The sequence below is a fragment of the Gossypium hirsutum genome, chromosome A04, assembly GCF_007990345.1.
Source record: "Gossypium hirsutum isolate 1008001.06 chromosome A04, Gossypium_hirsutum_v2.1, whole genome shotgun sequence".
Taxonomy (NCBI): domain Eukaryota; kingdom Viridiplantae; phylum Streptophyta; class Magnoliopsida; order Malvales; family Malvaceae; genus Gossypium; species Gossypium hirsutum.
The window spans coordinates 78,249,076-78,276,714 of record NC_053427.1 but is presented as its reverse complement, the minus strand read 5'-3'; the positions used below and the strand labels follow the sequence as shown (position 1 = coordinate 78,276,714).

Sequence of the window (27,639 nt, the reverse complement as noted above, 5' to 3'; positions counted from 1 at the left end):
TGTGGATTCACTTCATTCTTAATACAAATTTGGTGTTTTCTTAAACTCTATAATTCAATTCATTTATCATGTTTTTTCTTTACATCAATTCCATATTTTTTATGAAAACCATGAGGAACTAATCCTTCTACGGGGGATTAGCGAGTAGAAGTATGATCTGTTAACTGTTTTATAGGGTTACTCAATGGATCAGTTGTTTGGGAAAGTAGGAACCTAAATCCTAGGCCTAACAACCCTAGGAAGTCATCAAGGTGGAAATTAACCCAAAATTGGTATGACCTATCCGTGAACACCTTCTCCCCAAGCTGGTCTAGACTGTGAAGTTGAAAGATAAGTAGTCCTCGCTGACTTGTTATTTGAGTGGAAGATTGGAAGATTCTACTGGGATAGCGACTACTTGATTGAAGAGGAACCTGAAGCGACAGTTGATAGGGATTACCGAAGCAAGCTAATCACTAATACTCAAATTAGATTTATCCTATTCTCTGATCTCTTGAATTTTTATTTCTTTACGTTATTTTATTTTTTTATTATAAAAATCTTACAAACTTTTTTTATTTTACTGTCGTACTATAACTAAACTAAAGTACTAATTAGATCTTTCAGTATTTAAGTTAGAATTGATCTAACACTCACCTCCATTGGGTACGATCCTTGAAGTACTCACCTACTCTGTTGTAACTATATTACAACCGGAATCGTATACTTGCGGATACCACCTCATATAGCTATATCTTTTATTGCAGTATTCACACTCTAAACGTTAGTACATTCAGAGGCGGTCAAGTTGTTGGCACCATTGCTGGGGAGGCGACGTCATTACTTTGATTTTAATTTTTTCACTCTAAAAAGAATAATTAAGAAATTTTTAGGTGATAGATATGATTTTATTTTCTTTATTGTTACTAGTTTTCTCTTTCTGGGTTTAGTATGACTCGTGGTAAGGGAACACCCAGAGTAGTAATCAAAGATCCAAAAAGAATAGTTTGGAGAAATCACTGATAGCAATAGTAGCAGCAGCAACAGTGCAAGATCCACCACCACTTGCTGCAAGTAATGTGCAACGCGAGAATCCACTGTTTGGCAGTGCTAACGATAACGCTTTAGGAGATCCACCGGCACTACCACAACTACCCGCAAATGTGCACATGGCTCATAACAAGAGAACCTTAATAGACTACACATTACCAAGTTTAAACGTGGTTCAGGAGAGCACAACAAGGCCGACTATCATAGCTAATAATTTTGAGATCAACCCGACAATGACTCAGATGATCCAGAATAATTTACAATTTAGGGGCACAATGACATAGCATCTGAATCAACACTTAAAATGATTTCTCTAACTTTGTGATAATTTTAAGTTTAACGGGGTTACTTAAAATACTATTCATCTTCGGTTGTTCCCCTTTTCTTTGATTAACAACGTCTTTTCTGGTTAAACTCGCAAGCACTAGGGTCTATCACGACATGGGATGAGCTTGTTGGAAAGTTCTTACAACAGTTCTTCCTTGTTAGTAAAGCAGTTCAACTAAGAAGAGAGATTACTATCTTTAGAAAGATGGAAGGAGAAAGTTTCCATGAGGCATGAGAGTATTTCAAAATGTTGATTCAAAAATGCCTGCACCATGGATTCCTTGAGTCGATGCGATTGTATGTAACACCCCCTAACCTCGAACCGTCACCGGAACAAAGTTACGAGGCATTACCAGACGTATCAGACAACTTATGAATAATTCACAAATAAAATAATATTCATAGCATAATTTAATTACTAAATCCCTATATTGAACTATTCAAATCTAATCATACATTTAAGTAAAACGGGACTCGTTTAAGTACTCCAATTTTATTATTATTATTATTATTTTATAAATTTCGACAGCATTTCTGCTTATTTTTACATAAAACCCCCTGCAATTAAACCATATTCATTTCAAACATAACCAATTCAACCAATTTATTTCACACATTCATTTTCTATTCTAAATGCCTTCTAATCAACTTAATCAATATAATATCAATTTAAAATTATCATTGTACTAATTAAATTGAAATGGATAGACTTTTTCATTATAATTCTTAGACTTGCAATACTAATATTTTAAATCATTTATATTCAAAACATAATAACCTTTATATACATCCTATGTACATGCCACATTACCAAAAGAAAATATACATCACCAAAAGTTTACTGAAGTCGGGTCTGGCTTTGGATGCTGGTTCAGTACTTGATTTCTACAACCTGCGCACGGAAACAACTGTACGCTGAGTATGCATATACTCAGTGGTATCACTATAATTCAGTTTATAATTAAATACATTAAATCACACACATACTTTTACATTACAATTATCATCACTTAATGAACAATTCAATCTTTTTATATTATCATTCGATTATATATATCATTCTTATTTCTTTATTTCAATTCTCAACTTTCACATATACTATATCATTCAAATTTAGTTTTATCAGTAGATTTATTTCATTTGTCCCTATTAACTTGACTCAGACTCGGCGGATACACGGATTCCAACCAACACACCAGTACGGCTCAATGTGCCTTAACGGTACACAGTACCTAATCAGTAATCAGTAACGGTAGTAGTAGCAATAACAGTAACAGTATTCAACACACAAAGTGCTGAATCTGTAACAGTAACAGTAACAGTATTCGACATATAAAGTGTCGAATCGGTAACAGTAACAGTAACAGTAACAGTAGTCGGCACATAAGTGCCTGATCAGTAAGCCGGAAAAAACCCGTACTCTTCCATATCCTATGGCATACCATCTATATCCGACTATCCCGACTAGTTAATAGGGTATTTAAATTATTTTTCAGTACAATTTCCATTTCGATTCAATATTAATTATAATTTATTATTTTGCTCAATTTTCACAGTAATTCACTTCATTAGAAATTTTACAGTTCAATTTAATATATGTAACATTATTCAGTAATTTCACAGTTCAATTCGGTATTCAAAACAATATTCAGTATCCCATAATTCAGTTCAGTATCAATATCAATTTTAGTACCCAATCACAAATTTTATTAGTTCATTAAATACTTACCTTAAAAATACTTACCACACATTCATATTCAATTAAACACATATTAATTATAAAGCTTGAGTTATAGTGATACAAACCAGAATTCTTTTCGGATTTAATCCTCGACGATCTTTCCTTTTCCTTTTTGGGCCGATGCTTCAGGCTCGATATTAGTTACGAACAATTAAAATAATTTCACAATTATTAGCATAACACAATTTAAACGCTGAAATTTTTATCTAACTTTTACTTTAATTCCAATTTAATCCCAACTAAACCTATATATTTTTCTTTCTCAATTCATACCTTTTTGCTACTCAATTTCTTGCCAAACCCACATCTAACTTATTTTTATCATATTTTCATAATTTCGAATTTATTTAAATTTAATCTCTAAAACTCAAAACTTATAGCTTAGTTTACAATCAATCCTTTATTCAATTCTAATTTAAAATTTATTCAATTAAATCCCTAATTCATTATTTTGCTCAACATGAACTATGTTCAAGAACCTAAAAACTTTCAAAACCTTAACTTAATTTCAACAAAACTTTGTTCTAAAGCTTCTAAAACATCAAAATTAACTAAAAAGGACTTAATTGACTTACCAATCAAAGTTTCAAGCTTCAAATCTCTAGTTTTTCCTTTTGTCTTTTTCTTTCTCTTTTTCTCCCCTGTTTTCGAATGTTTCTGTTTGCTATTTTGTTTGTTTAGTTTCTATTTATTTTATGTTTTATCTTTTTTTTTACTTTATTTAATTTATATTATATTTAATTAATAAATATCTATTTAATAGTAATTATATATATAACAATTGTACACACATGTTTTACATTTGTCCAATATCACCACCCTACATTTGTCATAATTTTATTTAATTATCACATAAAAATCTTATTTTATAATTATTTAATTAATAAATATCTCTTAATTATAATAATAATAAATAATAAATATCTACTAATTTAAATAAAATATTATAATTGTATAAATATTATCATTACATATGTATATTTTTATCACCTTACACTTGTCATAATCATACTTTATTTAACATATAAAAAAAATCTTATGATATAATTATTTAATTATCAATAATTTAATTTAATCTAATTATCTATTACTTTAATATTAAGTAACAAATTATTTTATAACAAGTACACATGTATCTATTTATTACAAATATACCAATATTTTTATTACCATACAATTCTCTACTATTTAATTCAATTAATAATAATACTAATAATAATATAAAACCATAACAATTAATAATTATAATAATCAATTATACAATATTATATAATACATATATAATCTAAATAAAATCTTAGATTTTTTAAATACATTTATGCCGCCTCAACCATTACTTAATGGCATATTTGCCATTTTGACCCTTTTTACTTTCTATTGTTTTAGAATTAAACTTTTACTTCTTATTCAATTTAATCCTTTTCGCTAATTACTCTACATTAAGCTAAATTTACTAAATTAAAACCTAATTAGACACACCACTAGGCTCATAAATATTTTTAATAATTATTTTCGAACTTATTTCACAAGATGGAGGCCCGATAACACACTTTTCCGGTGCCCACAGATTTTGGGTCGTTACATTGTAGGTGTTTTACAATGGGTTAGATGCGAATGCAAAATCAGGACTAGACAGAGCAGTAGGAGGAGTAGTCATGAACAGGACGTACAATGATACATAAGAAATAATTAAAAATGTGACATTAAACTCCTGCCAATAGCCCATTGAATGATTCACATATGGCCAGAAACCCACTACGGTAAAAATGATTTAGGAGGATCACAAGTATCAACAGTTAGTGGATAGACTTAACTGTATCGAATCTGCTAATAAACCGTCTAGTTGTGGAAAAGAAAAACTGCTCTTTCACTACATCAATAATCCTACTGAGGATGTGAACTATATCAGAAATAGGGTTGGAAATCCTTATTCAAATACTTACAATCCCTGCTGGAGGGATCACCCGAATTTGAGAAGGGGAGGAAACCAATGAGTAAGTAATAGTTTGAATCATGCCAAAAATATTAATTATCAGCCTCCTTATTTGTTGAAACCCTAGGATAGGGTCAACCTCAGTGACCATACTACATGTGGTCAACGTTTGGATAAAATCGAGAGAGAAATGTAGTCGATGAGAATAGACATAACACATGTGCAGTCTAAGTGCACCAAATCAATAAGAACATTGACTAAACTTGAGGATCAAATGAGCCAATTGATGAGCATGATGGGTGACATCAAAAGTCAAATTGATACAGGAATTTTGAGTAATACAGAAAATAATCCTCGGAGGGAAGGAAATGAGTACGTGAAAGCAATAGTGCTTCGATTGGGAAAATTATTGAATAGCCTAGAAAACCCTACTCCAGAGGTAAATTTGGAGAATGCTAATGATCCTCAAGAGAAATCTGTAGAGGCTGAAGATGAACTAGAACAAGATGAGGTAATTGCACCAACAGTGGAGCCAAAAGAAAAAATTTAATGATGTTGCCATTACAAAGATACCATTCCCTTGAAGATTAGAAGAAAATAAAAAAGAGGATGAAGATGAGTTTGTAAGTTTCCTAAACTTGTTCAAAACATTAAATATAAACCAGCCTTTAATCGAGTTAATTGAGAAAGTTCCAAAGTACGCTAAGTTTTTAAAAGAAATTATGCCATTGGTTATATGACTGGACAGTTGTAGGCATGATTTATATGGTTTTATAATTAAAATTTTAAGGTTAAAATTGTAAAATAATAAAAGACATATATGATATATTATTACATAAAAAAAGCCATGCACTTTAGCTCATATTGTGACCGAAACTAAAAAAAAAAAAGGAACTAAAGCTTGGTATATTCGGTCATTGTTGGTTCAATTTTAAGGTATGTTTTGTTTCGATTTTTGATAATTTTTATGTTTTTTTGATCGTTGCTTCGAATAGTACCCGACCCATGCTCGAATTTTTTATTTTGATGAATATTTTGTGTTATGCCATTGATGAATATTTGTGTTTTGTGATGTTTGATGATGAAATATCAAAAATATGTTTTAGATTAACATGTTTTGTATTGGAGTTTTTGATGATTTTGAGTTATTAGGACTAAATTGCAAAAATAATAAATTGAGGGATTAAAATGTAAAATAGATGAAATATATGGACTAGTATGTTTATATGGAAAATTCGGCCCAACTATATTGTTGTGAGATTTTGTGTATTTTGTGTTTTATCCAATTAGGACTAATTTGTAAAAAGTATGAAATATCAGGGGTAAAATGGTAATTTTCCCATTTATGTGTTGTTGGGTTAAATTGAATGAAATTGTGTTTAAATGAGTTTAATTTGAAATTATATAGATCAAGAATAAAGGAAATCAAACTTAGATCGGGGAAAAACAAAAATAGTCGAATAGCCGATTTGTAATATCCGTCGATATCCGAGGTAAGTCTTTAAGCAATTAAACATGGTTTATTTTGAACATAAAAATTTTTATTGTGATGATTCGAATTTTATAATCTATTAGTATAATAGCCGAATGTGATGTATCATTGAATTATTGTGGTTGAGTTTCATTCAACTGATCTAAAACCTCTGAAAGTGTGTATGTGTTACATGGAATATTATATGAGTCGATATATGAAATGTTGTGGAATGATTCTATATTTGTGATATTCAGGCTTTAAGGCTAGCAAGCCTTGTGCTGGTGACTTTGATCGGGCTTTGTGCCTAGCAGGCTTAATGCCGATGAATAAATATCAAACCTTAGGTCTAGCATGCCTTGTGCCAGTGTATGATTCAGTCTTATGCGTAGCAGGTTTTATATCGGTGATTTGTTTACAAGTCCGTGATTATAAGAGTTCAAATTATTGTGGATATTGAGCAAGTGAAATTGAGATAAATTACTTTGTTTATGTTCGGCCACATAGGTAAGTACATGTAAGCTTATATTGAACTTGTATATTTGGCTGCATGTGAGGTTATATTGAATTTGAATATTCAATTACATGTGAGTTTATATTGAATTTGTGTATTCGGTCATATGTGAAGTTAACTTGAATGTGCATATTCGGCGATATGTGATATTCTATTGAATTTGAACTATAGGTTACATATGATGTTTTATTTAATTTTTATATATTCAGCCATATGTGAGTCCATTAAGAATTTTGTGTATTCGGCCATACATGTAAGTGCTAATGTGATAACATATTTGTTCTTGTATAATCGGCTATATAGGAAATATATATATATATGGTGATATATATTCGATTTTGAACATTCGGCTAAGGTATCTTAATGTGTTAATGTGTTAATGTGTAATATTATTGATATAATTTGGTTAGTTGAATGTTTTGATTATTCATTGAGTTGTTTATTGTGCTTAAAGCTTACTAAGCTAAGTTAGCTTACTCTGTGTGTTTGTTTATTTTGTTTTATAGATATTGGTTGTAAGTCACGAGCTCGGGGATCGTTATCGAAGTCATCCACACTATCGTCAACTTTCGATACTATTAAAAGTTTATTTTCGATCTTATGGCATGTATAGGCTAATATGTATTTTGTTCAACTTTGAATATGTATATATAAATATATTGAGCCATGCGAATATGGCTTATCTTTAGAGTTTGGATATGGTTATGTTCGGCAATGGTTTATCTCGTTTTGATTATAATGAAATTATATGCATATGTTTATATTTGTTAATGAAAATGTGATTATTTGAAAGGTATAGATTGGGTTAAATTTTGAGGTATGATTCGTAAATGCAATATGATAAATAAAGCATGTTTAATATTTAATTAGCCATGTGCTTTATATATTTATGAGTATGAATTGTATGAATATGTGAATGTTTGGAATCTTATTTTTGCTCAGTAATGCCTCGTAACCTTAATCCGGTGACGGGTACGGGTTAGGGGTGTTACATTTTATTAGTATCAGAGTTACAGTTTAGTCGATTCTAGAACTAACGTAGCATGTGTGAGTTTAGCTATACATGCCATAAATTATACTGCAATAGTGTGATGACTTCTGACATTTGAAAATGTGTTTTTATATAGTAAATAGATCCCGATAGAGCTGTGGCTGATGATGTTGAGAGCGTAGCGTCTGCTCCCGTGCATGGGACATCGCTAGTTGAATCACGACCTATCTCGAGTAGCCATGAGGGGGAGGCTAAACAAGCCTTCTACCAAATGATGAATGAATGGTTTACTTAGTATATCCGGACTAATCCGGCTGTACAACAACCTCCACCCCCGAATAATCCATCTCTGATACCTGTGGTACCTCCGATGATTGATCCGATGAGATTTAATAGGCCCTTTGTAGATAAAATTAGAAAACACAGGGCCGAAAAATTTAAGGCTAATGATAATAATGATGCTGAACGGGCCGAGTTGTGGCTCAATAATACTATCTATGTGTTCGACTAGTTATCATGCACTCCAGATGAATTTTTAAAGTGTGCCATATCTTTATTACGAGACACTGCATATCACTGGTGGAATACACTAGTATCGTTGGTTCCGAAAGAAATAGTGACTTGGGAATTCTTTCAAGCGGAGTTCCGTAAGAAATACATTTGCCAGAGATTTATTGACCAGAAATGAAAAGAATTTCTGGAATTGAAACAAGGTTGTATGATCGTAACCGAGTATGAGCGAAAATTTGTGAGACTTAGTCGATATGCTCGTGAATGTGTTTCAACCAAAGCTATCATGTGTAAAAGATTTGAAGACGGTTTAAATGAAGACATTAAATTGCTGGTTGGTATACTTGAAATTAAATAGTTCGTGGTACTTGTTGAGTGAGCTTGCAAAGCCGAACAACTCGAGAAAGAGAAAAGAAAAGCTGATTTTGAAGCCAGAGATTCCCGTAAAAGATCATCGAGCAAGACTTTTCAATCAGCATCGAAGAAGTTTTGAGATGATTTTGGTCGATTTAGCTCGACTAATGGCGATTGTTGAGTGTTTGGCAATGATAATCAGAACAGATCCGAGTGTAAGCATTGTGGTAAATGGCATTCTGGAAGCTGTAGATTGCATGATCTGTCTTGTTTTAAATGTGGATCGATGGATCATTTTATCCGAGATATTCCGATGTTAGTAGAGTAAAACACTATTTAGAATGCGAGGCCGAGTAACATGTCAGCACGAGATAGACCACCAAGACATTCAGGTAATGTGAGTGTTGGTCAGAGAGGGACGAAAGATACAGTGGTTCGATCTAAGGCTCGTGCACTTGCCAGAGCATATGCTATACGAGCTCATGAGGAGGCTTCTTCCCCAGATGTTATTACTGGTACTTTCAGTCTTTATGATACTAGTGTTATTACATTAATTGATCCTGGTTCAACTCATTCATATGTGTGTGAAACATTAGTATCCAGTAAGACTTTGCCTGTTGAGTTTACTGAGTTTGTAATTCGAGTATCAAACCCCCTAGGTCGGTGTGTTCTGGTTGACAAAGTGTATAAGAATTGCCCTTTGATGATTCGAGATTCATACTTTCCGCCCGATTTGATGTTGCTACTTTTCGACGAATTTGATATAATTTTGGGTATGGATTGGCTGACTTTGTACGATGCTGTTGTTAATTGCAAAACAAAGACCATTGATTTGAGATGTTAGAACTACGAGATTATTTGGATTGGATCTAATGATCTAAATGGTTTACCAGCGGTAATATCTTCGATGTTAGCTCGGAAATATATGAGAAAAGGTTGTGAAGCTTACCTTGCTTATGTGCTTGATAGTAAAGTAACTGAAAAGAAGATTGAATCTGTACCAGTTATGTGTGAGAATCCGGATGTGTTTCCTGAAGAATTGCCAGGTTTACCACCTATCCGAGAGGTAGAGTTTGGTATTGAGTTAGTTCCGGGGACGACTCCGATTTTGATAGCTCCGTATCGGATGGCACCTACTGAATTAAAAGAATTGAAAGCACAGTTGCAAGAGTTAACAGATAGAGGTTTTGGACGACCGAGTTTCTCTCTCTGGGGTGCTCCAGTTCTATTTGTGAAAAATAAAGACGGAACCATTAGAATGTGTATTGATTATCGCCAGCTAAATAAAGTGACTACAAAAAATAAATACCCGTTGCCACGGACTGATGCCTTGTTCGATCAGTTAAAAAGGGCCTCAGTGTTTTCAAAGATAGACTTGAGATCGGGTTATTATCAGTTGCGAGTCAGAGACTCCGATGTGCCAAAAACTACTTTTCAAATGAGGTACGGACATTATGAGTTTCTAGTTATGTCGTTCGACTTACTAATGCACCTCTTTTTTTATGGATTTGATGAATCGGATCTTCAGGCAATATTTAGATCAATTTGTAGTTGTGTTTATTGATGATATACTGATCTACTCTCGTAATGAAACCGAACATGCCAAACATTTGAGACTTGTGTTACAGACTTTGTGAGAAAAATAGTTGTATGCGAAGTTTAGTAAGTGCGAGTTCTGGTTACACGAAGTTAGCTTTCTGGGACATGTTGTTTCAGCATCAGGTATTCGAGTTGATCCGAGTAAGATTTCAGCTATACTCGATTGGAAACCTCCGAGAAACGTTTCTGAAGTCAAAAGTTTTCTGGGACTTGTTGGTTACTATAGACGGTTTGTGAAAGGTTTCTCTATGATTGCAACTCCGATGAAAAAGTTGCTACAGAATGATGTCAAATTTGAGTGGTCAGAAAAATGCCAGAAAAGTTTTGATCAGTTGAAAGCTCTTTTGACCGAAGCTCCAGTGCTAGTTCAGCCAGAATTGGGTAAAGAATTTGTTATCTATAGTGAAGTATCTTTAAATGGTTTGGGCTGTGTTTTGATGCAAGAAGGTAAAGTTATAGCTTATGCCTCGAGACAATTAAAGCCGCATGAAAAGAATTATCCGACGCACGATCTAGAGTTGGCAGCTATAGTGTTTGCATTAAAGATATGGCGCCATTATTTGTTCGGGGAGAAATTTCATGTCTATTCTGACCATAAAAGTTTGAAATACTTGATGACTCAGTAAGATCTGAATTTGAGACAACGTCGATGGTTAGAATTGCTAAAAGACTATGAACTTGTGATTGACTATCACCTGGGAAAGGCTAATGTTGTTGCTAATGCTTTAAGCCGAAAATCACTATTTGCTTTGCGTCAATGAATGCACATATAGCTATGTCAGATGATGGTACGATGATAGCTAAATTAAAAGAAAGGCCATTATTTATTCAACAAATTTGTGATGCCTAGAAGGTTGATAATGAAGTGATAGCAAAACAAGTTCAATGTGATTCAAATGCTGATTCAGAGTTTCAAGTTGATGCTGATGATTGTCTGAGATTCAGAAATCGAAAATGTGTTCCGAGAAATACAAAGTTGATTCAGATGATTTTGAACAAAGCTCATAATAGTCGGTTAACTTGTCACCCGGGTAGCACGAAGATGTATAATGATCTAAAACAACATTATTGGTGGCAAGGTATGAAACGAGAAATTTCTGACTTTGTATCGAAATGTTTAGTCTGTTAGCAAGTAAAAGCCGAGAATCAGGTACCTTCTGGATTACTTCAACCGATCATGATACCTGAATAGAAATGGGACAGAGTTACGATGGATTTTGTATCTGGTTTACCGTTGACACTGAGCAAGAAAAATGCAATCTGGGTTATTGTTGATAGATTGACCAAATCTGCTCACTTTGTTCCGGTTCATACAGATTACTCACTTGATAAACTGGCTGAATTGTATGTTTCTCAAATCGTGAGGTTACATGGTGTACCTATATCTATTGTTTCTGATAGAGATCCAAGGTTTACATCGCGGTTTTGGAAGAAACTGCAAGATGCATTAGGTACTAAACTGCATTTTAGTACTGTTTTTCATCCCCAGACAGACGGTCAGTCTGAGCGAATTTTTCAGATACTTGAGAATATGTTGAGATGTTGCATTCTCGAGTTTGAAGGTACGTGGGAACGATATCTACCTCTGATTGAATGTGCATACAATAATAGCTTTCAATTAAGTATCAAAATGGCACCCTATAAAGCTTTGTACGGTCGTAAATGTCATACACCTTTGTACTGGACTGAGCTCAGTGAAAATAAGATACACGGGGTTGATTTGATCAAAGAAATCGAACAGAAAGTAAAAGTTATTCGTGAAAGTTTGAAAGCAGCATCAGATCGTCAGAAATCGTATGCAGATTTGAAACGTAAAGACATAGAGTTTCAGATTGGGGATAGAGTGTTATTGAAAGTTTCACCGTGGAAGAAAATACTCAGATTCGGTCATAAAGGCAAATTGAGTCCGAGATTTATTGGGCCGTATGAGATTTTCGAGTGGATTGGGCAGGTTGTGTATAGACTGCTGTTACCAGCTGAGCTAGAAAAGATTCACAATGTATTCCATGTCTCGATGCTTCACAGATATCAATCTGATCCTTCACATATGATTAGTCCGACTGAAGTTGAGATTAAGCCCAATATGTCGTATGAGGAAGAACCGATTTGTATACTGGCTCGCGAAATTAAAGAATTAAGAAATAAGAAAATTTCGTTGGTTAAAGTACTGTGGCATAAACACAGAGTTGAGGAAGCAACGTGGGAGCCAGAGGATACAATGAAAGAGCGTTATCCGAACCTATTCACCGGTAAGATTTTCGGGACGAAAATCCCTAAGGGGGGAGAGTTGTAATAGTCCGATATAGACCCTAATCGGAATGGTGGTTTTGGGACCACCAATCCGAGTAAAAAAATATTTAAATATTATTTTTCGTGTTTATTATATGTGAATTTGCATGTGTGAAAGTTTCGTGTAAAAATTTGATTGTTTGTGTGCTTAATTAAATAAAAAGGGTTTAATTGCATAAAATGAAAACTTGATAGTTTAATGTATAAGGGCTGAATTGTTATTGTCTTTTTAAATGGAAGTACTTATTTGTAATTATGCCATTGGCTATATGAGTGGACAGTTGTATGCATGATTTATATGGTTTTATAATTAAAATTTTAAGGTTAAAATTGTAAAATTATAAAAGACATATATGATATATTATTACATAAAAAAAAGAAAGAAAGCCATGCATTTTAGCTCATATTGTGACCGAAACTAAAAAGAAAAAAAAAAAGGAACTAAAGCTTGGTATATTTGGCCATTGTTGATTCAATTTTAAGTTATGTTTTGTTTCGATTTTTGATAATTTTTACGTTTTTGTGATCATTGCTTCGAATAGTACCCGACCCATGCTCGAATTTTTTATTTCGGTGAATATTTTGTGTTATGCCATTGATGAATATTTGTGTTTTGTGATGTTTGATGATGAAATATCAAAAATATGTTTTAGATTAACATGTTTTGTATTGGAGTTTTTGATGATTTTGAGTTATTAGGACTAAATTGCAAAAATAATAAATTGAGGGATTAAAATGTGAAATAGATAAAATATATGGACTAGTATGTTTATATGGAAAATTTGGCCCATCTATATTGTTGTGAGATTTTGTGTATTTTGTGTTTTATACAATTAGGACTAATTTGTAAAAAGTATGAAATATCAGGGGTAAAATGGTAATTTGCCCATTTATGTGTTGTTGGATTAAATTGAATGAAATTGTTTTTAAATGAGTTTAATTTGAAATTATATAGCTCAAGAACAAAGGAAATCAAACTTAGATCGGGGAAAAACAAAAATAGTCGAATAGCCGATTTGTAATATCCGTCGATATCCGAGGTAAGTCTTTAAGCAATTAAACATGGTTTATTTTGAACATAGAATGTTTTATTGTGATGATTCGAATTTTATAATCTATTAGTATAATAGTCGAATGTGATGTATCATTGAATTACTGTGGTTGAGTTTTATTCGACTGATCTAAAACCTCTGAAAGTGTGTATGTGTTACATGGAATATTATATGATTCGATATATGAAATGTTGTGGAATGATTCTATATTTGTGATATTCGGGCTTTGACCCTCGCAAGCCTTGTGCTGGTAACTTTGATCGGGCTTTGTGCCTAGCAGGCTTAATGCCGATGAATAAATATCAGACCTTAGGTCTAGCATGGCTTGTGCCAGTGTGTGATTCAGGCTTATGCGTAGCAGGTTTTATACCGGTGATTTGTTTACAAGTCTGTGATTATAAGAGTTCAAATTATTGTGGATATTGAGCAAGTGAAATTGAGATAAGTTACCTTGTTTATGTTCAACCACATGGGTAAGTACATGTAAGCTTATATTGAACTTGTATATTCGGCTACATGTGAAGTTATATTGAATTTGAATATTCGATTATATGTGAGTTTATATTGAATTTGTATATTCGGTCATATATGAAGTTAACTTGAATGTGCATATTCAACTATATGTGATATTCTATTGAATTTGAACTATAGGTTACATATGATATTTTATTTAACTTTTATATATTCAGCCATATGTGAGTCCATTAAGAATTTTGTGTATTCGGCCATACATGTAAGTGCTAATGTGATAACATATTTGTTCTTGTATAATCGGCTATATAGGAAATATATATATATGGTGATATATATTCGATTTTGAACATTCGGCTAAGGTATCTTAATGTGTTAATGTGTAATATTATTGATATAATTCGGTTAGTTGAATGTTTTAATTATTCATTGAGTTGTTTATTGTGCTTAAAGCTTACTAAGCTAAGTTAGCTTACTCTGTGTGTTTGTTTATTTTGTTTTATAGATTTTGGTTGTAAGTCATGAGCTCGGGGATCGTTATCGAATTCATCCACACTATTGTCAACTTTCGATACTATTAAAAGTTTATTTTCGATCTTATGGCATGTATAGGCTAATATATATTTTGTTCAACTTTGAATATGTATATATAAATATATTGAGCCATGCAAATATGGCTTATCTTTAGAGTTTGGATATGGTTATGTTCGGCAATGGTTTATCTCATTTTGATTTTAATGAAAGTATATGCATATGTTTATATTTGTTAATGAAAATGTGATTATTTGAAAGGTATAGATTCGGTTAAATTTTGAGGTATGATTCGTAAATGCAATATGATAAATAAAGCATGTTTAATATTTAATTAGCCATGTGCTTTATATATTTATAAGTATGAATTGTATGAATATGTGAATGTTTGAAATTTTATTTTTCCTCAATAATGCCTCGTAACCCTAATTCGGCGATAGGTACGGGTTAGGGGTGTTACACTAGCCATTTCTAAAAACCTCAGGTTGGGAGATCTCAAAACTATTTAGATAACACTGCAGTTGGTTGACAGGTCTTCAGTACATCCGAAAGGTGTATTGGAAGATGTGTTAGTCATGGTGTGCAGCTTCATTATCCCACAAAATTTTGTGGTTCTTGATTTTGAAGAAGATCAAGAGATACCGATATTATTGGGTAGACCCTTTCTAGCCACCTCTAGGTGATCTACTGTTGATTTAGAAAAAAAATGAATTAACCATGAAAATCAATTGTGAGACTGAAACCTTTAAATGTGGTCATCAACTAAGTGAGGAAAGTAAAAGGAAGTTAGGGGAACAGTGCAAGGAATTATTTGTTTCTAACACTCCCAAGTCAAGGGATATAATTCCTCTTATGCATATAGAACGAATTCACAGGTTTAAGGAAAAGGACAAGCAGGTAAAAGCGGAATGGCATGATGGACAATGGACTAATACTGATAGAATAAAAGAATCGTCCATCTGTGAATTGATGATACTATCGGATGAATCCAAAAGTAAAACTTAAATTATTTGAATTGATGCTAACTTTTGTAAATTATTGTATATTTAGCTAAATATTTAATATAGATTTTAATTTTCACAAACCTTGTGTTTTATAGAAATCGTAGCACTCAAGAAAATGGAATTTTGAGTAAAAACGGAGCCAGTGTCACAACACAGGACCTCTTTGTCGTAACACTAAGGGAAATTTTAAAAAGATTGAGAAATTTAGTTCTGTGTCACAACATGGACTTTAAGTTTCGCGACATCGAATTACTTAGAAAGCAAAAAATCAAAAGTGTGTCGGGACATCAAACCCCAACTTCGCGACAATGGTAAACTACTAGGGATGCTGCAACACAGAACCCCTATGTCGTGACATCACTGTAATTTTTTGTAAGTAACCCAACCTTTCAGCACAACCTGATGAGATTAAAACCCATTTCATCCAACTTTTTAACACATAAACCTCTAATTTTTAACCTAAAAATATATTATCTCCCTCCTTAAACACAACTTAGCCCCTTAACATCTCCTTTCAAAATCTTTAACAAATTCTTTAAACCCCCCAATCTCCACTTCTTTAAAACCTCCATACCTCAATCATACACGGTGTTATAAGGATTGAGAACACTCACGAAACAATAAATGCCACAAGAAATGGGGAATTCAAGCGACTTCTACGAGGTTAAGGGTTCCTAATTTAATACTTTTTAACTATTCCATTAAATTTCTTGATATTCCTAATCTTGTAGTAATGCCTCCTAGAAAAGTTAGATGAACTATGGAAATGAAGCCATCGATGGTTCAAAATCCATTTAGTTTTCTGAATTCGAATGTTGAAAAATATTTTAGTGAACTTCAAGGAAAAACATTCATTTAGGAGAGGGGATTTGATCCATCCGTGATTCTTTGTAAGGAGATATAACATTTGGTTAGATATCATAGGTGGGAGCATTTTTGGATGATCCCAAAAGATAATGTTATGGTCTTTATCATTCAAGAGTTTTATGCATCCTTAAGGGACCAAGAGTCTAGAAACATTGAAGGCCATATGTGGGAAATAGTACCTGTGTAAGGGAAGAAAGTACGAGTAACCCCTCAAATTATTTGTGACTTTTATAATCCTCCATACTATAAAAAAGATTTTATTGATCAAAGTATTTAGAGTATTTTCAAGACATAGATGTGGATAACATTATAAAAATTTTAATTGAAGGTAGGGGCCAATGTAAATATCGCCCTGGTACTAATATCCCACCATCTATTATATTTCCAGAGGATAAAATATGGATCCAATTTGTATGCACATGACTCATCCATGCTTTAAAAATCTCTAACATTAATACTTTTTTAGTTGTTTTACTCTATGTTATTTTACAGAAAAAAGCATGTTTGTATTGGCAAATGGATTTACCAAAACATGAAAAGATGTATTAGTGGCTGTTGCTGAAACCTTATGAAAAATAGTAAGTGTACCTACGACATCCACAGTGCAGTTGCTGAAACCTTCCCAAAGTTATCGGTGACACCTTATCCCAATAGAACATAGAGCTGCGAGCTAAACAAATAAAAGATTGGAACAAACAACAACAAGAAGCAACAACTCCACCGGCTTTATCATAGAGGTTAACACAAGCTCAACAAGACGTTGATGATAGAAGTCATTCAAAGCTAGATTGGATGATACAGTGGATGCAAGAGTCGAGGCCAATTTTTTAAGAATTTGCTTGGCAAAACAACATCCGGGTCCCCATTATACACCTGACTTGTTTGGGCCAACCCATTTGGAGTAGGAGGAAAAAGCGCATGAAAGCAAAGAGGAAGGAGAGGATGAGGAGGAAGAAGGAGATGAAGAAATGGATTTTGAGGAGAACAATTGAACATTTTTACAATTCTGTTTTTAAAAGACCTGTATTAATTTTTGGTTGATTTTAATTTAACTTTTTAGGAGTAGGATTAATTATAAATTCCTAGTTATGTTACATTTTCTTTAAGTTTTATATGTAGGAATCTAACACGAAGGAGACACAAACAATTCGAGCATTACACGATCAAAGGAAAATGTACCCACCATTAGCAGTTGGAACGACCACGATTAATCGAGTAACTTCTTTTTTTATCTTTTTATGGGCTACATATTAAGGACAATGTATCAACTAAAGTGTGGGGGGTAACATAGAAAAATTTCTTTTAAAAGTTTATGTTTTTCTTTGATTTTTCTTGTCTTTTATGTGCTTGAGCTTCTAGAAATACGAGTGATTGGTTTGGAGCATGTAAATGGTTGCTTGTAGTTAAAAATAAATTTGGCATGATGCTTTATGATTTTAAATTTTTTATTATTAGACTACTAAGTTCTATATGTTAAACTGTAAATAGGTATTAGGCAATCAGATGTACCAAATGATATAGAACATACAAGGAAACGAGCATGCTAGTATGAATGATGAATGGTTGAATTTAAGTTTGTTTAGTTGATTAAACTCATGCATATTGAGATAGTTATGGGAAGACCTAAAGCTTTGTTTGAAACATACCTAGAGCCAAAAAGCTGACCTATATTTATTCATCTTTAGTACCAATCTTTTAGCCTGTTAACATTTCTTGATGAACCTTATTACAAAACCTGGACCTGAAAATGTTAATTTGTATTTACCCTTTTTTTTGGCCCCGCACTGCATGAATTTTGTAAAAATAAGAGTGAAATAGGAAAGATTGGTGTGATAGCGAAACTATAGGTTATCCTAAAAGTGAAATTCAAAAAGAAAAGTAATATGAGCAGAAAAAGTTCTTGAAAAGCAAAAAATAAAAATAAAAATTCATGAGTGAGATGAATTGGAAAAGAGAAATGTGAAAAAGTGACCACATTAAGAAACACTCGTTTATTAGTGCACAGAAACTCGTAGGCTAATTGTAGTTACTATCTTATGCTATGATTTCCTATGTGGAGAAACAAGGAAGGTAAGAGAAGGAGAAATAAGGTGATGAGAGGGTAAGGGTCACTAAGGGGGAATAATAGGGATCGATACAATGTGCTGAGCTATTTTTGTGCTTGTAACCCTTTTGATGCTTATTGTTTTTTTTAACTTCATACTTGTCCTAAGCCTTAGAACGTTGCTATCCGAGAAGTCCTATGTGACCTAAATATCCTTATGCATGAATGGACATTATACTAAAAAATCACATAAACGACTATTTGTATTCTACTCGGATAATCAAATTACTTGTATGATTTATTGATGGATCCTTACAGGTGAGACTCTTAGTGTTTGTATACTTTGTAATTTATGAAACTTAGATGTTTGTGGTCAAAAGTGGTAAGTCAATTATTCATCATGCTAAAGTTGTTCGTGAATGTGAAATACCTAGTCATATGCTCCAAAGTCAAAACTTGTGTGATATTTGCTCAAGGGCCGTCTTTTATTTCTTGCCTTTGTTCATGTTTCTTGAGGAAAAAAATAACTTAAAAGTGGGGGAGTTTGATCTGCTGTAATTCAGTGTAGCAGATTAAACTAATTTCTACACTTTAGGAGCTTGAAAACATGTATTTCCATTAGGTTTTAATTATGTTTTTGCTAGTTTTCCTAAAGTAAATAAAATGTGCAAATTGAGTCTTTTATTGACCTTAAGGGCCAAATGAGGCCTTAGGGTGAGCTAATGACCTTTGTAAGTGTGCAGGAGACTATTAAAAGGCGTACTAAACCGATATTGGTCACTATGTCGCAACACGGAATACTTAATGTCGCAACATAGGGAGCAGAATGGAAAAAATCACAAGACTGCCTTCGATATTGCGACACAACCTAAGGGTGTCACGTTATACCCCTGAAGATATCCCAAGATTAGTATTCTGACTTCTATCTTGTGACATTGGCTCTGGTGTGTTGCAACATCGACTCTGGTTGAGAATTAAACATGAGTCAGGGTTGTGGTCTGCACAACCAAACTTAAAGCTCGAAAACGTTAGCTAACTTAGGGTTAAGGATGACGACCACTTGAAATCTATAAATAGGCTCTCTTGTCCCATGTAAAAGACACCAATTACTTAGCTTAGTTTTTTTTCTTTTAAATTCATGTTTAGTTTTCTCTTTTTAGGTTTTAGATTTACTTTCAAGCTGTTCTTGTTTATTTTGAGAGATTTGATTTGTGAAGACAATCAATCAAACTTGGGTATTCACTCCATTCTTAATACAAATCAGACGTTTTCTTAAACTTTACAATTCAATTCATTTATCATGTTCTTTTTTTACATAAATTACATATTCTTTATGAAAACCATGAGGAACTAATCCTTCTACAGGGGATTAGCGAGTGGAGGTATGATTTGTTAACTGTTTTATAGGGTTACTCGATAGATCAGTTGTTTGGGAAAGAAAGAACCTAAATACCAGGTTTGAAAACCTTAGGAAGTCAGCAAGGTGGGAATTAACCCAAAATTGGTATAACCTATCCGTGATCACCTTCACCCCAAGCTGGTCTAAACTGTGCGGTCGAAAGATAAGTTGTAATAGCCCGTTTTTCAGTGGTGTTGGAAACGGTGGTTTTGGGGCCACCAAATTCGATGAGTAAGTTCGTAAATATTATTATTTAATATTTATGAGTCAAATGTGATTTTTTTAAAAAAGGTTTTTGATTTGATAATTTATGTTATATAAGTGATTTATTAGTTTAAGTGGTTTTAGAAAATAAGGTATTGGGACCTTGTTTTATAAACTAAACCATAAATATTTTTATAAATATTTACGGAGTGTCATTAAGGTGGTATTAAAGTTTCGTAAAGAAATTTTAACGTTTCAATGGTTAATTAATTAAAAAGAATCCAATTAAAAAAAGTACATTCCCAAGACTCCGTTCTCGTAAGTTAGACTCGTAAATATTTAATTAAGTTTACGAAGCTAGTCGTGTAGTTAATTAGGTTTCGATTAAGTAAATTTGCTTGAATTAAAAGAAATTAGGTATAAGGACTAAATTGCATATAAGGTCAAAGTTGAATTATAGATTAAAGACAAATTTAAGAGACTAAATAAGCAATTATGCCATTGACATTAAATAAGGCATCATAATGATGAAGATATTTATAAAATTTAAAGATAGAATATATATTATAATATTATAATATTAAATCTTAATGTTTAAGTATATATATTATATTATAATAATAAAACAAAGAAATAAAAGAAAAGAAAATAGAAAAAAAAAGAAAGAAACAGAGAAGCAAAATGAAAAAGAAAAAGAGAAAGAAAGAAAGGAGAAAGCCACGGCCTTAGGGGCTTCAATTGTTCAAAGTTCAATTAGTTAGTCAATTTAGTCATTTTTCTTGTAATTTTTATGTTTTTAGAATCCTGGTGTTAAGTACTACCTGGTCTATGTTGAAATTTTAGCAATTATTAAGTTTTTAAATGTTGTTAGTGTTGAACAATTTGAGCATTAGGGATTAAATTGATAGATTTTTAAGTTAGAAAAGAAAAAGGAAAAAAATTGTAAATTTTGAGTAATAGGGACTAAATTGTGAAAAATTTAAAATTTAGGGATTTAAGTGAAATTAGGGAGTTAAATCTATTTTAAAGTGGAAATTGAATGAAAATATTGAATTAAATGTGAAGAAATAAAGTTAGTCTCGGTTTAGGGACTAAGTTGGAATTTAGGCGAATCTTGAGTAAAAATTAAAATTTTCAATATGAAATTAAATTGTGTTGTATTGATGAATTTTAATTGTTTTAATTCCGTAGCTAACATCGTACTGGAATCCTCGACTAAAAAGGGGAAAGATAAAGTCAATGACGAATAGCTTGAAATTTCTGGTTTGTATTTCTATAATTCGAACTTAGTTATTAATTATTGTATTTTGATTAAATGTTTATGGTAAGTGTTGAGGTGATTAATTGATATTTTGATAATTGATTGAGTGATTTGAACTGATAGATAAATATATATTGAATGGATTGAATTTTGAATTGAAATGAATATATGTGTAATTATGTGATTATATGAAAAATCAGTATTGGATATCAATTATATTTGAAATGTGAAATTAAACCCCACTAATTGTCTCGGCCTGAGCTGGATATAGATGGCATGCCATAGGATTGGAAGAGTTCAGGGATTTCTTCAACTTCGAGTCGATGAGACACTGGGTGTCAATTTATTATTTCGGATTAATTCAATGAGGCACTGAGTACCAATTTACTTTGGTTTAGCTGATGAGACACTAGGTGTCAATTTATTACTTCGAATTATCCGATGAGGCATGAGGTGCCAAACTTGTGTGTTTCGGTTAGATCCATGTATCCGTCCAAGTCAGAGTCGTGTTAATAGGGGTAAATGAATAATAACGTTTTATAATTGATTTTGAAATAATATGGTATGAGAAATGGAAGTGAAATAGTGAATTGAAAATAGAATGTGAAATATGTTGCAAATATATGGAATATATGAGTTATATACTCATGAAATAACTATGGAATGGATATTGCAATTGTACAATGAGATGTGAAATAAATTGTGAAAAGTTATTTATATAGTAAGTATGAGAATTGAGATATTTGTAAAACAAATAGTAAGTATCAGAATTGAGATATTTGTAAAACAAATGAAATATGATATGGTTGTTGTAATAATTAAATATTAATATGTGTTTAAATGTCAATTGTATATTTTTAATTTCTTACCTTTAAATATTCAGATTATAGAAATACCACTGAGCTTATACTCAGCGTACGTTTGTTTCCCGTGCGCAGGTTAGGTGCTTAACTTTTGATTGCCAATTCAGCATGTACCTAGGGTGTCTAAATAATAGTTATTTTGTGGTTTGATTGTAAATGAGGTTATAAGTTTAATTTTGGTTGGTTTTATACATAAATATGTGTTTGTTTTTGAAACCATATTATGGCATGGTAAATTGAACTAAATCTAGATAGGTGCATGTGAATTTAATTCTATGTTTAATGCTCATGAACTAGGCAAATTGATTTGGATTTGGTATGTTTATAATTTAGGTTAAAATAATGCTTTGATGACTTGTTTTGATGATATGAAATGTTTCAAAATTCTGTCTGTTTGATCTATAAACTCTGGTAATGCTTCGTAACGCAGTTCCGGCGAGGGATACTGGTTAGGGTGTTACATAAGTACTCCTTGCTAACTCGTTATTTGAGTGAAAGATCGGAAGATCCTACGGGATAGCGACTACTTGATTGAAGAGGAACCCGAAGCGATAGTTGATATAGATTACTGAAGCGAGCTAATCACTCATACTTAGATTTTATTTATTCTATTCTTTAATCTTTTGAATCTTATTTCTTTACCTTATTTTATTTTACTGTCATACTTAACTAAATTAAAGTAATAATTAGATCTTTCAGTGTTTAAGCTAAAATTAATCTAGCACTCGCCTCCATTGGGTATGATCTTCGGAGTACTCACTTACTCTATTGTAACTATATTACAATTGGACCCATATACTTGCGGATACTTCCTCATATAGCTATATCTTTTATTGCAGTATTCACAATTTGGACATTAGTATGTCCGGATGTGGTTAGTATCCGAAGTTAATTTACTATAGTTCTTCGGGAAAAACAATTAATGAAATGTTTAGAAATGGATCTTATGGCATGAATGGTTGTATACTTCTATGGCAGTGAACTAGCATGTGAAACAAGTAACTTGGGATCTTGTTATGTTATATGTACATGTTTAACCTGTGGTTTGATAAGGAATGTGAAACAAGGCATCAGATTCTAGTTATGTTAAGTTCGAATTGTATGATTAAAATAACAGGTATGTGATGTTTTAACTATAAAAACTTACTAAGCTTTATGTAAGCTTACATTTTTTCATTTTCTTCCTTGTAAATTGTCGGATTCGTGCTGTCGATTGGAACATCATTGAAGATTGCATTATCCGTCAACTCTTTCGATATCTATTTGTTTATTTTGTCTCGATTTTAAGTGGCACATAAATAGGGTTTTGGTATATGTATGTTTGTGATCAATTGGTTATGTTTTGGGTTATTTGATATGTGAATTAATGTTATAATGGTTGTTTTGATGGCTTATGACGGTGTAAACCTATTTGGTATTATTCATGTTATCATGGCTATGAAATGTTTCTTATGTTTTGGTTAGTTGATGAACTTTGGTTGATGAATATAATCATGAAAAAATGAAGTATATTTAATGGTTGAATGAACATGAAATGCTAAGTAGTTTGCGCTTGAATGATTTATGTTTGAATGTTTGAATTGTGGTGCGAGTGAGGGCATATTGGTTAGGCACTTAGGTTGAATGTTATTTGGTATTTTTTGGCAAGTTTTGGTGTATTTTAGTTAGGTATTATGGATGATAATTGCATGGCTTGTGATCTAAAAAATTATAGGTAAAATGACTTGGATTTGAAAGCATGTTTAGGTGGACACGGCCTGCCACAACGTTATGTGCCACATACAATTATATTACACGACCATTTGGCCTGGAGTACATGGTTTAAATTTGTTACACAATTAGGCAACACAGCCATGTCACATGGCCCGTCGGCATAGCCATGTGACTGTAGTTTTCACTTTTTACCTGAATTTTTGTAAAAGTTTCAGATTAGTCCAAAATTGTTTCCGGGTTGATTTAATAGCTTCGTATACTCGATTAAGAATATTATGGTTGATTATCATTGAATGATTGTAATTATATTATATTACGAATTGTTTGATAATTTATGTCAATATAATGGATAATGTTGATGTTTTACAATTGTAATACCTTGTAGCATGGATCAAGTGATCAGATTGAGTATAAGGTGTTACATTTGGGTTTGTCGCATGTGAAATGACATGCAATTTGTGCAAGTATACATGTTGAATCAAGTAATACAGTGATGAGTGACTATCGTTCCCGCGAAGATCAAATTGAGGCACAAAAGTGGTCAAGTTATTATAATAAAATGCAATTAATGCTATGGTAAAGCTATGGTAAGTATGTAGTGGAAATTAGTGGAGTAATGATGTAAGCAATACGTGGAATTAACGAATAACTGGAAATGCTATGGGAAAACGAGAGTAGAGATGTAAACAATCAAGTAAAAACTAAGGATGATATAATAAAGGATATATGATGTTGATTTGGAAGGTCGTGATTACTAAGAATCTACCCTTATTGTCAATAATGTCTCAGCAAAATCATACTCAGTTTACTACTCAAAAGAGTTCTAAAATGGTTTACTTCTTTCGAGAGAAAAAACTTCAAGTTTCCTTGCCCGTGTCTGTGGGCTTTTAATATGACACCTTGCACTATTTTCCTTATGTATGAACGTTACTCTATGTCTAAAGTCTATTGCAAGTATCAGTCCAGTACTTGCTAATATCGTTCAATATTGATCCAAATAATCCAACCTTTTCAGAATTAGACTTAGGTTATGGGCATGATGCACAACCGTTTATGTCTAGGGATTGCACAATACAATTTAAAACAAAACAATTGAATGAAACAATAAATTGATTTGGATCTATGCTTTAACCATTAAACAAAATAAAGGTTTCATCAAGTAATCCCAACCATATGAGATTTAGCTCATTGGTTGGCAAATAAAATTTAAAACAAAAATATCATTCGACATCATTTCAATCAAATTAATTCAAGGAACAACAAAGTAAGAAGTACGAAAGACTTCAGGAAGACAGCTTTCGCGAGTCCATTTCACACTCTAGCGACACAGTGTCCTACGATGGCTGAGAGGGACTACTTTCGTCTTTCTCTTTGTCTCTACTCAGCCACCAGCCTCTATTTTTGCCTAAGGCTTATACTCTTGTTCGTCTTTTTAGGTTTCCTCGTTTGGCTTTTTATAGGCTTTTCCCTAGGGTAAATCCAATAACCCAAGTTTATCTTCTCTTTTTGTAAATTCTTTTTTCAACAACCCAAGATTATCTTATCCTCTTTTTAAATTCTTTTTTCTGGGATAAAAACCAACAACCCAGGATTATCTTCCCCTAATTTTTAGGCAACTTTTTCTGGTACAAGTATAGTTGGGCTAAAATTGGTATGCGTTGAGTGTTGACTCGGTCTTCCCAGCATTGCCACGACATCCGTGTTGAAAAAATGTCCAACTTTTTACCCCGACAAACCTTCACTTCTTTATTTCCCGTTCCTCAACCTGCACCTGCTAGACCACCAAACACAACCCTACCAAAAGGGATTAAAAGTACCTAATTTTAAACACAGTCCAAGCTCCTAATGCAGTGATAAAAATACTAATGAAATGTCCTAAAATTAAAATAATGTAACTAAGTACAAGCAATTGGCTAGGTCTAAAGGCATGAAATATAAATCTTTTCAAAAATTTTCAGGGTTTTCTCCATGTCCATGAGAAAAAAATGAAACAAAACGATGATACTAGAAATTTGGAGCAAGTCTAGCAAAGTAAGTTATTTGTCAATGGAGGTGGAGCTAGCAACAGTTCTAGACAAGGTACAAGCGATCATAGAGGATACTAAGGAGGATATCATGGAGGATACAAAGATGGATGAGGCAATCAATCATATGGTAGAGGCCAAATAAGTGAAGAGTATTAGAGTCAAGTCATAGACGAGTTGTTCAAGGTCGAGACCAAGGTCGTGGTAGAGACAAATTTCAACGAGGAAAGAAATCTCAAGTATAATGTTATAATTTTAATAAATATGGTCATTTTAGTTATGAGTGTAGATCAACTTCCAAGGTGGAAGACAGAAATAATGTAGCAAAAATGTAAGAAAAATAAGAGAATGTGGAATTCAGTGTATTCATCGTTAAAGAAATTGAAAAATCAAAGAAAAATATTTCATATGTCACACTTGGATTTCCTTTAAACCCGAAAAATTAGGAACAATAGGGGTTAGATTAAAAAAAGCGTAAGCTGGTGGCCTCTATTGGAAAAGTAGAAAAAATTAGATTGATATGGACAAGGTTGAAGTCTAATTATGGTTCGATTGGATTAAAACTAGCCGATCCCATAGTGGGGGGAAAATGATTGAAAACATTTGAATTTTACACGGTTAAGGGCTTTCAGAAAATCATTTTAAAGATTTTGAATTTTTCTGGAAAATTGAGTTTTAAGCTAGGATTACTAAGCTTAACCCATGAATTCTTGCTTAGCTGCTAGAAGAATGGAAGCTCTAGCGTCTGAGAAAGTTAAGTGGACAAAGGGAAGAAGCAACAAGTGAGTTTATGTACTAAAACCCTGAACTGTGAAAGCATGTTGCATGATTGCATGAGTTATCTTATACTCGCCACTTTATTTATGTGTGCATGATATGGATGGAATTGTAAAAGGGTTTAGAAGAAGTTAGGAATTGGACAAAGGAATGATTATGTTAGATACCGCCATACGATATTGCTAAGGGCAAATCGTGATTAGCGAAGCTCCGGGTCTTGTGAAGGGGACACTGCAATGTTGGAGCATCAAGGTATAGGATGGTGAAATAGAGGAATGGATAGAATGAAATGAGAAAAGTAAAGATCATGGCTAGGCCATGGGTCCGATCGGAGGCTATATGCCTAAAAATGAGTAAAACCATGGTTGAAGATGCTATGGCACCATGATAAGGATGAGTAAAACCATAGCTGAAAGATGCTATGATGTCTTGATATAAATGAGTAAGACCACGGTTGAAAGACACCATGGAATCATGGTAAAGAGGACTAAGACCATAGTTGAAAGGTGTTATGGCATCCTACGATAGTCTGCCGGGACGGTAAACACGGGTTAAATTATGTAAAACCATAACTAAAAGATGTTATGGCATCATAGATAGTCCGACGGGGCATTAAACACGAGATATTCTAATGAGAAATTAAACACAGGATAGTTTAACGGGACGTTAAA

General features: G+C 32.7%; 1 protein-coding gene and 1 non-coding gene across 2 annotated transcripts; one reads left to right on the top strand and one right to left on the bottom strand.

Moving 5' to 3' along the window:
* Positions 1-1,528: 1,528 nt before the first annotated feature.
* LOC121228343 (small nucleolar RNA R71) lies at positions 1,529-1,635 on the bottom strand. The gene has a single exon (XR_005925919.1). It is a non-coding gene; the product is annotated as a small nucleolar RNA R71 (small nucleolar RNA).
* A 3,594-nt stretch (positions 1,636-5,229) lies between these two features.
* On the top strand, positions 5,230-17,675 carry LOC107948062 (acidic leucine-rich nuclear phosphoprotein 32 family member B-like). The gene is made up of 2 exons (XM_016882538.1): positions 5,230-5,541; positions 17,589-17,675. The coding sequence occupies exons 1-2, from the start codon at positions 5,230-5,232 to the stop codon at positions 17,673-17,675; spliced, it is 399 nt and encodes a 132-aa protein (XP_016738027.1).
* The last annotated feature ends 9,964 nt before the right edge of the window (positions 17,676-27,639 follow it).